At 34.4% G+C, this 13957-nt stretch overlaps 1 protein-coding gene across 1 annotated transcript; it reads right to left on the reverse strand.

Annotated features, from left to right (window-relative positions):
• Positions 1-7982: 7982 nt before the first annotated feature.
• On the reverse strand, positions 7983-9131 carry LOC145099144 (uncharacterized). The gene has a single exon (XM_079036732.1). It carries the CDS (start codon positions 9129-9131, stop codon positions 7983-7985), a length of 1149 nt encoding a protein of 382 aa, XP_078892858.1.
• Positions 9132-13957: the final 4826 nt, after the last annotated feature.

Here is a 13957-nt window from a genome sequence, read left to right on the forward strand (position 1 = left end):
CGATTTCTGTTTCAAAATAATATATTACTTTTTTTTGTAAGCAGCAACACGAGGAAGAAATACAGGTATGTACATAGCCACAAGGGAACATGCATGAATGATCAATAACATACATCAAGCGAACATGTTTGTGTTTTATTTCGGATCAACAGAATTAAGTAAGTACATATGGTGTTCAGGTAAACACAACAAGTGTAAATCCGATCAATTTTATTCCTGGGTTTTAAGTATCCAATCAACTTTCAGAGTGCAATTGTAAAAACTAACACCCTTTTCTGGCATCTGGAGGTTTTTAAATCTTAACATTAGTTATATAAGTAATTTGTTTCCACATTGACATTTGCGTCGAATAGAAAGAACGTAACAGACACAGTTCATATTAAGATGATAGTGCATAAAAAAGCCACATTAAACACATTGCAAGAAAAGAAAAGAAACCTGTAGAACGCTAACTTCCATACTTGCAGAGATCGATGATAGTCGAAAGTTAGGGTTTTTTAGGACACAACTTGGAAGGAGTGTGATGTTAGGCGGTGGGTGTTTTTATTTTGGGATCTGCTAAGTCCTAAATTGACGCTCAATTTATATCCTATGCTGTCTGCCTGTCTCCCCATTTTATGTTCACTTTATATTCTATATACTATATATGTCGGCCCATTTATTCATTAAATTTCAAACTTTAAAATAATTTATTTAAGCAAAAAAGAAAAATTTTGGGTTATATATTCCTATAACGTTTTTTTCTAAAATTCTAAGCAAAAACTAAATCATTTTAAACATATAAATTTAGTAGTTTATACATGCATTTACATATTTAAGCTAAGCAAAAAAATAAAATATAAAAAATAAAAAGAAAAGAAAACATTCAAAAAAACGCTGAAAAAACCTAGTTTTAAGTTTGGAATTTCAATGTTAGATTTGGAAAATCTAACTTTCGAGATAAAACGATCAATTACTTAATACGTAAAGTCTACAAAATTACATTATTGAGTTCTATATTGTGAGATTTAACAAACAAATATATTATTAAATCTGATAAAAAAATTAAATAACTTCCAACAATTGTCTCTTACTTATCCTTCTATCCATATTAAATGATGAAAAACATATATTAAAATATTATTATGAGAAAATAAAATTAACAATTGTCATCATATGATATGGATGGAAGGATGGTCGAAAAAAATTATAGAAGAATATTTAATTTCTCATTAGGTCTTTTTTTTTATTAAGAACTATTGCATAGAACTTTTTGTGAATGTAGACTTTTATCTTTGTTAAATTTGGTGAAATTGATGGTACGTATGAAAGATAAATTTATTGTTATTAGCTATTTCCGACATCCTAAAATTCTAAGTTGTAGAATATTATGGACATAGCTAACGACAGTGTCAAACACTTGAAAATTGTTAGTTTAACGTCTCAATGTTCTACATGTGCATTAGGTATTTGTTTTATTTCTTTAAAAAGTGGTTACCTCTCTAGGGTAGTTTTAGGTTTTTAAGGCGTATACATTAATAACTATTCCAAGCTAATTACTTACAATAAATGAAAATTAAGCTTTCTAGTCGTTTAATTATAATCTTCATTTATGTTTTTAACAAAGAAATAAATGAGATTTTCTTATATTGGCTTCATCATCATCTTATCTTATGTTCATCACCATCATTAACGTTAGAAAAAAAATAATTTTTTTCCCACATGTGATCTTCGTTACAATGTACTCCTTTTCAAGTTCCTCTTTATGCCCGGATAGAAAGTTTATTTGATACATTATCCCATTTTAAATTGCGTGTAACCTATTTAATTATATATAACATTAAAATCCATATTGGTTTATAAGCAGTGTCGAGTTTTCAGCCGTGACTTTCCTAGTTTAGCTGTCGCCTATGAATAGAAGACGGTTTGGAGTCGGGGACATGTCCTCCACCGCCTTTTCCACCATGTCCTCCAGGCATTTGCTCATATGCCTTTGTATCCACTCTAAAATGTTGATTGTGAATGAAATAGGTGCACAATTTATGTTATTTACTTTTCTATCATTTCTGTTTGTTGGTTTTTAGGTTCTATCTACGTCCTTTTGCCATCTCCTTGTCAAGGAAACGACAAATGATTGGCAGGCGTCGATGTTCTTCATATTTTTTCCATGTTTTGGATTTCGTCACTTGAAAATGTTGGGTTTTATTCAAGAAATTGTGCTCTTAAAACGCTAAATATGGCATCGGAAGGTTTAAAACTTAAATAAACTTAAAACCATTTTAACCCTCCAATGATCCTTTTGTATGTAACACCGCAAATTTTCAAACAAATTTTTCGATTTTAAATTACCAACATCACATATAATAATTCCCAAAATCTCAAGTGTCGATGTCATAACATATTTCAAAATACTTTTTGAAAAGTAATTATCAAAATCCAAGATCCTCATTCATGACTCTTTTCTCTTGTGAGTACAATCGAGTTGCTGCCTTCCCGTAATCCTAATAATAACCTGAAACACATAACACATAACACAGTAAGCACGAAGCTTAGTGAATTCCCTAAAATACCACATACACATATTAGCCACTTGAAGCTATAACTCTTTAGGACCCTCCGGTCCGATGTGTCTCAGTGGGGCCCTCCAGTCACATGGCTCGTTGGACCCTCTGGTTCGGTCTGGGTGAGAACCCTCCGGTCTCACTACTCGTTGGACCCTCCGGTCAGGTCTAAGTAAGGACCTTCCGGTCTCATAGCTCGTTGGACCCTCCGGTCCGATCTAAATATCACATAATATAGCACACAACACATATCACACATAAATTGCATAACTCAGGCAAGCACATAAGACCCTCTAGACACACATAACTACCACTCTAGGTAAAGTATAGTGAGAAGACTCACCTCAGATGATGAACAGTCCCTACAAACGCTGCTGCTACGCACCGGCCTCTAACTCTGTGCCAAACCCACAATTATCCCAATTAGGAACTAATTGTCAACTCTCGCTCATTAGGTCTAAAGTTAGTCAACTAACCAGCCCATCAATGACTTAAAACCCATTAGTCCCACCAAGGTCCAATAATAAATGGGCTCTCTCGAGGCCCAACTCTCTCACATTTAATGGCAAACCGAACTCAAGGGCCCAAAGCACATATATATAATCCTCTGGTCCAAGACTCTATTCCAACAAGTCTAAACTCCAGGCCCAACACTCAAGGCCAAAAAGTCCACAGTGAGGTTACGCAGGGTGTACCTCTCTTGGTATGCTCAGCGTACTCACGAATCCATATTGGCCATCGGGGATATTAGGGCAGTACGCGGGGCGTACAGGAATTACGTTCAGCGTACTCCCCAGATTCACTCTTTCTACTCATTTGGTCTTAAACAGTTAAGATATTACCTCAATCCCTAGATATGTACTCCCTAATGGCACTTACTCCATAAAGTCAGTGACTTTAAGTCTTTTCTTGGCTGGGAAGGTCACAAACACCCAAAACACTCACTTCCTTATCTGAAAAACCTCCTATCTCATGCATGACTTGATTCCAACGACCAAGATTGGATTTTTATGACATAACACCACTAAATATACCCAAAGGGACATATATTATGCTTTGGAGTTCAACAACTCATAAAGCTTCAAGCTTTGGGACCAAAAACTCTAAAATGGACCCAAAACAAAAACTAGCACAACAATAATCAAGTTCAAAACTTGATACCTTTGGAAGATGCACCAACAAGAGAAGAACAATAAGCAAGCTCAAGTTATTCTCTTTCAAAGCTCCTTCTTCTTCAAAAGCCAAACACAACAAGTGATCACCCCACTAGATCCACATGAGAAAGCCACTAAGATTCAAATTTTATTCTTTCTGGAGCTAGATCAACATGATTAGGGCTTGGATCCACAAGCTCCAATCCAAGCAATGCTTCCTCAAGGAACTCCTTCTTCCACAATATGCACCAAAAACTCACAAAATCACCAAAATTCTCAAGAATCACTCAAATGGACGCTTAGGGTCGATTTCTAGGGTTAAGAGAGATGGAGGCTAAAGTTATTAGGGTTAGGTTATGAGATAAGGAGCTTAAATAGGGTCCAAAACCCTAAAATAGCGTTCAATTCTGATTGGCGTACACCCAACGTTCATATAGTACGCCTAGTGTACTCTGAAGAACATTCACGACCACCCCTGGTCAGTACGCCCAGTGTACTCCAAAATTACGACCACCGTACTCGGCTAAGCCTGCAAACCTTATAACTTCTGAAGGCCATAACTTCTACATTATAAATCTGTTTCCGATGATCCTTTTATCCACGAAAAGGTAACGAGAAGCCCTAAACATCTATCAGCTTTATTCATCCTGAAGCCTACTCGACCTCAGATCCAAAATTCAAAAAAAGCCCGCACCAGCTCCTTTAACAATACATTTGGGATCTAAAGCACAAACCGAACTCTTTTATCATACAACCTACTTTAACCATAACCTAGAAAAGCCTAAACCTTTCTCCTTCAATGCCTCAAAACCTTCTCATACTCGGATTAAGGCCCACGGGCCTTAAATCACAAAACAATATGGAACTGGATGTTACATTGTATTTATCGAAAGATTAAACCAACCAAAGAATAAAAATAATAACAACCTTTGTAGACCTTGAATGCTCAAAGAGAGACATGTAAGTTCAAGAAGATGACAAAAGACCCCCAAATTACAAATCCTCTATATGTATCCACCAAAACAAGTAGTAGCCATCAAATATTCTAGTCTTCTCTTTATTAAGTACTTCCTAAGCCTTTAAGAACCAAACAACATTTAGCCCTAATAGATATTTATAACATCTTGTTTTGAGGTACTTTCACTTTTGACCTTTATGTTGGGTTTTATTAAATTTTTGTCCTTATTATGTAAGATTTATGGTTGGGATGGGCTAATATTGCCATTTTTGGAATGGCGGGGGGAGACACGTACATTGGGCATTCATTTGCATACGATGGGCATACGGGGTGAAGTTCCAAACCCAAATATTTTGGGTTTGGACCCTATTTATTATTCAGTAACACTAAAACATGGTTCCTTTCATCAGCCTCCATCCTTTCAATTTTTTTTTGCAAACCCTAACCTACCTTGTGAGCATTTTTGAGTTTGTGTGTGTTTGTTTTGTGTCTTTGAAGAAGAAAGAAGGAAGTAGAGACCATCTTGGAGGAGTAAAGCACCTTAGATCAAAAATCACATTATCATTTGACATCACTTGAAGGTATACAGTTCTTAACTTGATCACTCCATCTTGTAGATCTAGATATTTTTTCCTTATAGAAACTTTTTGTTCCAAAAATGGTGATTCTTGAGCATGGAATGTTCTAGACCTAATAATTCGTCCTTTCAGACCTTATGAGGGATCTTAAGTCATAAAAATGTGGTCTTGATGGTTACTTTTGCTCGATGCATGCTGTAGAAGGTCTTAAGGTATTAACATGTTGAGAATTTGTGTATTAAGCTCTTAATGGGCATGCAAAATCATAAAGTTGAACATTTTATGAATCTTGAGGGTATGTTGGCTTTGGATCTGACTTTTGATATGCAGATGTGATGTATTAAGCTCTTAATACGAAAAATGGATGAATACGTCACATACGTTGGGCGTACCAAGTGCTACGCTGCACGTACGGGGTCAGGGTATCGTAACCCGATCAATCACCGAGTACGCTCCGCATACAGAAGAGTACGCTCAACGTACTCGACTGTGTCGACTCAGTAGGGTTGGCTTAGTTGGGTTGACCCGACTAGCTGTTGACTTGACTTCTCATTGTTGACCAACTTTAACCAAGGGTGTTTTGGGAAAAATCTTATTAATGGTTAATGACTTAACATTTTGGTTTTTGGTATTGATCAGTTATTCGTGAGATTTTGAAGTGAGTCTTCCTCACTGTACTTGTGTGTCGAAGGTACCAAGGCCGACCCGTTGGACTGGATATCTTGTTATATGATAGTATGTTATTATGCTGTAGAGATCTGTTAGATCGGTATCCTGGTATATCGGATGTTAGCATACGGTAGTGATATGTAGATCTTTCTTTTTGTCTATTGATTGGTTATATGTTTATCTAATATGTATATGTTGAAATGTTATGTTTATTTGGGTTGAAGTGGTCCTGCTTTGTGTTGAAGGCCAATATACATGAGGCAGTCCGGATAGACTGTGTCCCTACAAGGCGGTCCAGTCAGGATGAAGGCCCGAAAAGCAGTCTGGAAAGGCTGTAGGCCCTGCGAGGCGGTCTATTCATGTCAAAGTCTCAAAGAGCGGTCCAGATAGGCTGTATGCCCTGCGAGGCGGTCCAGTCAGGATGAAGACCCATTTATGCATTCTGTTGTTTGTTATGTTTATGTAGTGGTACTTTGGGGGGACTCACTAATCGTTGGCTTAAAATTTTAGTTTTTATTTCAGGTACTTTAAAGAATCACATATTTATTTGAAACAATCACTATAAAGTTACATAACAATCATATATCTTTGTCACTTAATAATTTTTTGAAAATAATTGAATAATAATTATGATTTTGATTGTCATAATTTGTTAAATTTTAGAAATTTATAAAAACTTTGTACAACTTTATTGTTTATATCAATTTTTGTTTTTATTTTATTTCAATTTTGACTCAATTCTACAAAAATGATATTTTCATAACATATATACAAATAAAATTATACCATTATGATTTCGTAGTTTTAATGAATCATCATATCACTATCACATGATTCATAAGACATCTATATTTATTACTTATTAAAAATTTTATTACCATTCCTCAATTATTAAGTATTATTATAAATAAAATTATTTTTAATTTTCTCATCCGTAGTGTCCACGGGTTATAACCTAGTTAATGTTATAAATGAGTAAGTCTACGCCTCTATTTTAAAATAAAAGGATAGTCAAACACTAGTTTTTTATTTTAGTTTTACATTTTAACTCATAATTTAATTTTGAAGAGTTTTCTTTTTTGTTATATATATATATATATATATATATATATATATATATATATATATATATATATATATATATATATATATATATATATTCCCTTCTAATAAATGAAGGTTTTTTTGTCAATTACCACACTCTCATTCAAATTGTCAAATGTCATTTTATAGTTATTTTGAATTAATTTTTATTTCCACATGTCATTTTTTAAGTTTTTCTATTTTATTAAATTTTACATAATATTTTAATATAATAATTGCAATAAATATAGTAATAAATGGATATCAATTTCATTAATGAACGAACCTTTTAATTTCAAATTTCCAAAATTAAAACACATTAATTTCTTGTTTTTATATAAATTATTTGTTTAAATTTAAAAGATAAAAAACATTTCTATTATAAAAATTCATTATTTTTCTTGTTTTTCTATAAATTTAAACTTCTCAAATATTTTAACTTTTATATTTAACTAATTTTTTTTTTTAAATTAACTCATGTAATACATAGGTTCCACAACTATTATAATCTTATATTAATTGTGCTGCAACAATTACATCAGTTTGTTTTTAGCCCCGGTTAAACTATCAAACTCATAAAAATGACTATGACCACTTTAATGATAAGACAACTAGTATAATCTTATACTAATTGTATTATAATAATTACATCAACTTGTTTTTACACCGGTTGAACCGTCAAATTGATAGAATGACTATGTCCACTTTAGTGATAAGACCAATTTTCAAAACAATAGGAAGTGATGAGTAAACCTTTGAACAACTACGACTGTCAACTTTTACTGGCTACCTTAAATAGCACAAGCAAAGTTATAAACATAATATCTATCCTTTTAAGAAAAAGATCTTATGCTTACATTCGTACAACAGCAAATTCAAAAGTGGTGATAATGTATCCATTATCAATAGTTAATACTGCAGCTAAACAAGAATAAAACATGCCAGAGTACAATTATAATCCGGATTACTTTCTAATTTCATCAGCCATGACTCAACAACTTTAGAACGACACCGGTACCTCGTCCCTTGTAGTTTTTCCACTTGGTCCTGATGAATGAGCCACACAAAGATCACCCGAATCAATGTGGATGTTTAGCTTTTTAAAGACTCTATTTTTCAGATCATAACTAAATATACTTTTATCGTGCCTTGATCTCATGAAAACGATATATCTCTTATTTATCACGCCACAAACCGGATATCGAAAAGAAGCACTTACAAAGCCATGATCCTGGACTGTTATCGAAAGCAACTTCTCCCACTTCATACTTTGAAAATCTTTAAGAATCCATAAGTCAGTTTTGTCCCTAGAAACTCCATCAATGAGGCTGAGAAAACCACCCATCTCAAAAATAGAATAGTAGAGCCTCTTACGCTCACCGGGTTCAGGTAGGCTCATTTGGAGAACTTCTTCTTTTATCATATCAACAGAAACCAGGAACCTAGAACAATTAAGATTCCAATGAAAGTACCTTCCTTGAACTTGAATTGAAACTATCTCACCCATATTCCTAGGATCCAAGTAAAAAGGTACTTTGATCTTTTTCCACCTTGAGGAAACACGAGAGACTACAATATCTTTTTCCAATTGTAGAATATGACATTGGAGTGATTGGCCATTAAACAAGTGAACAACCTTATATACTCCCTTGAATCTGTCAAAAAAAAGGGCCATTGCACATACGCTAGTATCTTGATGTGCAAAAAATGTTGGAGGCTTGGGAAGAAATGATTTTTCCCTGGTGATTATATTGAAAATATACAGTGACTTTCTTTTTCTGGCAGGGTCTAATATCAGAAGAAACTCGTTATACCATGACTTTATCCTTCCAAAGAAATGTATGCGAAGGTTTTGCTCTTTCACTTCTAGTCTTTGTCCCTCTTCCCTTACATCCACATAGCGGATCGTAAATCCAAATGACGTCTGGAGGATAAAAAAAGAATTTTCTGCCAAGATCATGTTAATTATATCGAACCATTTTCTACAGACATACTTTGCGTTATAACGAAGGAAAACATAAGGAAGCCTTTTAAGGATATCTTCAACCACGTCATCTGGAAGAAATGCAAACCAATGAACATCATTTTTCTTTCTCTTCATTTGTTCATCTTCACACTCTTTCCTGCACTTGCTCATTGCCACCTCCATCGATTTCTGTTTCAAAATAATATATTACTTTTTTTTGTAAGCAGCAACACGAGGAAGAAATACAGGTATGTACATAGCCACAAGGGAACATGCATGAATGATCAATAACATACATCAAGCGAACATGTTTGTGTTTTATTTCGGATCAACAGAATTAAGTAAGTACATATGGCGTTCAGGTAAACACAACTAGTGTAAATCCGATCTATTTTATTCCTGGGTTTTAAGTATCCAATCAACTTTGAGAGTGAAATTGTAAAAACTAACACCCTTTTCTGGCATCTGGAGGCTTTTAAATCTTAACATTAGTTATATAAGTAATTTGTTTCCACATTGACATTTGCGTCGAATAGAAAGAACGTAAGAGACACAGTTCATATTAAGATGATAGTGCATAAAAAAACCACATTAAACACATTGCAAGAAAAGAAAAGAAACCTGTAGAACGCTAACTTCCATACTTGCAGAGATCGATGATAGTCGAAAGTTAGGGTTTTTTAATTAGGACACAACTTGGAAGGAGTGTGATGTTAGGCGGTGAGTGTTTTTATTTTGGGATCTGCTAAGTCCTAAATTGACGCTCAATTTATATCCTATGCTGTCTCCCCATTTTATGCTCACTTTATATTCTATAGTACTGTTGGCCCATTTATTCATTAAATTTCAAACTTTAAATTAATTTATTTAAGCAAAAAAGAAAATTTTTGGGTTATTCCTATAACGTTTTTTTCTTAAATTCTAAGCTAAAATTAAATCATTTTAAACATATAAATTTAGTAGTTAATACATGCAATTACATATTTAAGCTAAGCAAAAAAATAAAATAGAAAAAATAAAAAGAAAACAAAACAATCAAAAACGCTGAAAAAACCTAGTTTTAAGTTTGGAATTTCAATGTTAGATTTGGAAAATCTAACTTTCGAGATAAAACCATCAATCACTTAATACGTAAAATCTAAAAAATTACATTATTGAGTTCTATATTGTGTGATTTAACAAACAAATATATTTTAAAATCTGATAAAAAAAATTAAATATTTTCCAACAATTTTTCTTACATATCCTTCTATCCATATTAAATGGTGAAAAGCATATATTAAAATATTATTAAGAAAAAATAAAAATAACAATTGTTATCATATGATATGGATAGAAGGATGGTAGAAAAAAAATTATAGAAGAATATTTAATTTCTCATTAGGTCTTTTTATATTAAAAACTACTGCATAGAACTTTTTGTGAATGTAGACTTTTATCTTTGTTAAATTTGGTGAAATTGATGGTATGTATGAAAGATAAATTTAATGTTATTAACTATTTCCGACATCCTAAAATTCTAAGTTGCAGAATATTATGGACATAGCTAACGATGGTGTCAAACACTTGAAAATTGTTAGTTTAACGTCTCAATGTTCTACATGTGCATCAGGTATTTGTTTTATTTCTTTAAAAAGTGGTTACCTCTCTAGGGTAGTTTTAGGTTTTTAAGGTATATACATTAATAACTATTCCAAGCTAATGACTTACAATAAAGGAAAATTAAGTTTTTTAGTCGTTTAATTATAATTTTCATTTACGTTTTTAACAGCGAAATAAATGAGATTTTCTTATATTGGCTTCATCATCATCATATCTTATGTTCATCACCATCATTAACGTTAGAAAAAAATAATTTTTTCCCACATGTGATCTTCGTTACAATGTACTCCTTTTAAAGTTCCTCTTTATGCCCAGATAGAAAGTTTATTTGATACATTATCCAATTTTAAATTGCGTGTAACCTATTTAATTATATATAATATTAAAACTCATATTGGCTTATAAGCAGTGTCGAGTTTTCCCAGTTTAGCTGTCAACTATGAATAGAAGACGGTTTGGAGTCGGGGACATGTCCTCCACCGCCTTTTCCACCATGTCCTCCAGGCATTTGCTAATATGGCTTTGTATCCACTCTAAAATGTCGATTGTGAATGAAATAGGTGCACAATTTATGTTATTTACTTTTCTATCATTTCCGTTTGTTGGTTTTTAGGTTCTATCTACGTCCTTTTGCCATCTCCTTCTCTAGGAAACGACAAATGATTGGCAGGCGTTGATGTTCTTCATATATATTTTTTCCATCTTTTGGATTTCGTCACGTGAAAATGTCGGGTTTTATTCAAGAAATTATGCTCTTAAAACGCTAAATATGGCATCGGAAGCTTTAAAACTTAAATAAACTTAAAACCATTTTAACCCTCCAATGATCTTTTTGTATGTAACACCGCAAATTTTCAAACAAAATTTTCGATTTTAAATTACCAACATCACATATAATAATTCTCCAAATCTCAAGCGTCGATGACATAACATATTTCAAAATACTTTTTGAAAAGTAACTATCAAAATCCATGATCCTCATTCATGACTCTTTTCTCTTGTGTGTACAATCGAGCCGCCGCCTTCCCGCGATCCTAATAAGAACCTGAAACACATAAAACATAACACGGTAAGCACGAAGCTTAGTGAATTCCCCAAAATACCACATACACATATTAGCCACTTGAAGCTATAACCTTTTAGGACGCTCCGGTCCGATGTGTCTCAGTGGGAACCTCCACTCAGATGGCTCGTTGGACCCTCTGGTCCGGTCTGGGTGAGAACCCTCCGTTCTCACTACTCGTTGGACCCTCCGGTCGGGTCTAAGTAAGGACCCTCCGGTCCGGTCTAAATATCACATAATATAGCACACAACACATATCACACATAAATTGCATAACTCAGGAAAGCACATAAGACCTTCTGGTCACACATAACTACCACTCTAGGTAAAGTATAGTGAGAAGACTCACATCGGATTATGAACAATCCCTATAAACGCTGCTGCCAAGCACCGACCTCTAACTCTATGCCAAACCCATAAGTATCCTAATTAGGAACTAATTCTCAACTCTCGCTCATTAGGTCTAAAGGTAGTCAACTAACCAGCCCATCAATGACCTAAAACCCATTGGTCCCACCAAGGCCCAATAATAAATGGGCTCTCCCGAGGCCCAACTCTCTCACATCTAATGGCAAGCCCAAGTCAAGGGCCCAAAGGACATATATATAATCCTCTGGTCCAAGACTCTATTGCAACAAGTCTAAACTACAGACCCAACACTCAAGGCCCAAAAGTCCATAGTGAGGTTACGCGGGGCGTACCTCTCTTGGTACGCTCAGCGTACTCGCGAATCCATATTGGTCATCGGGGATATTGGGGCAGTACGTGGGACGTATAAGAATTACGTTCATCGTACTCCCCAGATTCACTCTTTCTACTCATTTGGTCTTAAACAGTTAAGATATTACCTTAATCCCCAGATATGGACTCCCTAATGGCACTTAATACATAAAGTCAGTGACTTTAAGCCTTTGCTTGGCTGGGAAGGTCACAAACACCCAAAACACTCACTTCCTTATCTCCAAAACCTCCTATCTCATGGATGACTTGATTCCAACGACCAAGATTGGATTTTTATGACATAACACCATTAAATATACCCAAAGGGACATATATTATGCTTTGGTGTTCAACAACTCATAACGCTTCAAGCTTTGGGACCAAAAACTCTAAAATGGACCCAAAACAAAAACTAGCACAACAATTTCAAAACTTGATACCATTGGAAGATGCACCAACAAGAGAAGAACAATAAGCAAGCTCAAGTTATTCTCTTTCAAAGATCCTTCTTCTTCGAAAGCCAAACACAACAAGTGATCACCCCACTAGATCCACATGAGAAAGCCACTAAGATTCAAAATTTATTCTTTGTGGAGCTAGATCAACATGATTAGGGCTTGGATCCACAAGCTCCTAGCCAAGCAATGCTTCCTCAAGGAACTCCTTCTTCCACAATATGCACCAAAAACTCACCAAATCACCAAAATTCTCAAGAATCACTCAAATGGATGCTTAGGGTCGATTTGTAGGGTTTAGAGGGATGGAGGCTAAAGATATTAGGGTTAGGTTATAAGATAAGGAGCTTAAATAGGGTCCAAAACCCTAAAATAGCGTTCAGGTCTGATTGGCGTACGCCCAACGTTCATATAGTACGCCTTTGTACTCTGAAGAACATTCATGACCACCCCTGGTCAGTACGCCCAGCGTACTCCAAAATTACGACCACTGTACTCGGTTAAGCCTGCAAACCTAAAAACTTCTGAAGGCCATAACTTCTTCGTTATAAATCTGTTTCCGACGATCCTTTTATCCACGAAAAGGTAACGAGAAGCCCTAAACTTCTATCAACTTTATTCATCCTGAAGCCCACTCGACCTCAGATCCAAAATTCAAAAAATAGCCCGCACCAGCTCCTTTAACAATACATTTGGGATCTAAAGCACAAACCGAACTCTTTTATCACACAACCTACCTTAATCATAACCTAGAAAGGCCTAAACCTTTCTCCTTCAAAGCCTCAAAACCTTCTCATACTCGGATTAAGGCCTACGGGCCTTAAATCACAAAACAATCTGGAACTGGATGTTACATTGTATTTATAAAAAGATTAAACCAACTAAAGAATAAAAATAATAACAACCTTTGTAGACCTTGAATGCTCAAAGAGACACTTGTAAGTTCAACAAGATGACAAAAGACCCCCAACTTACAAATCCTCTATATGTATCCACCAAAACAAGTAGTAGCCATCAAATATGCTAGTCTTCTCTTTATTAAGTACTTCGTAAGCCTTTAAGAACCAAACAACATTTAGCCCTAAAAGATATTTATAACATCTTGTTTTGACGTACTTTCACTTTTGACCTTTATATTGGGTTTTATTAAATTTTTGTCCTTATTATGT

This window comes from Lactuca serriola, chromosome 4 (assembly GCF_051521515.1).
Source record: "Lactuca serriola cultivar US96UC23 chromosome 4, Lser_US96UC23_V15, whole genome shotgun sequence".
Classification (NCBI taxonomy): domain Eukaryota; kingdom Viridiplantae; phylum Streptophyta; class Magnoliopsida; order Asterales; family Asteraceae; genus Lactuca; species Lactuca serriola.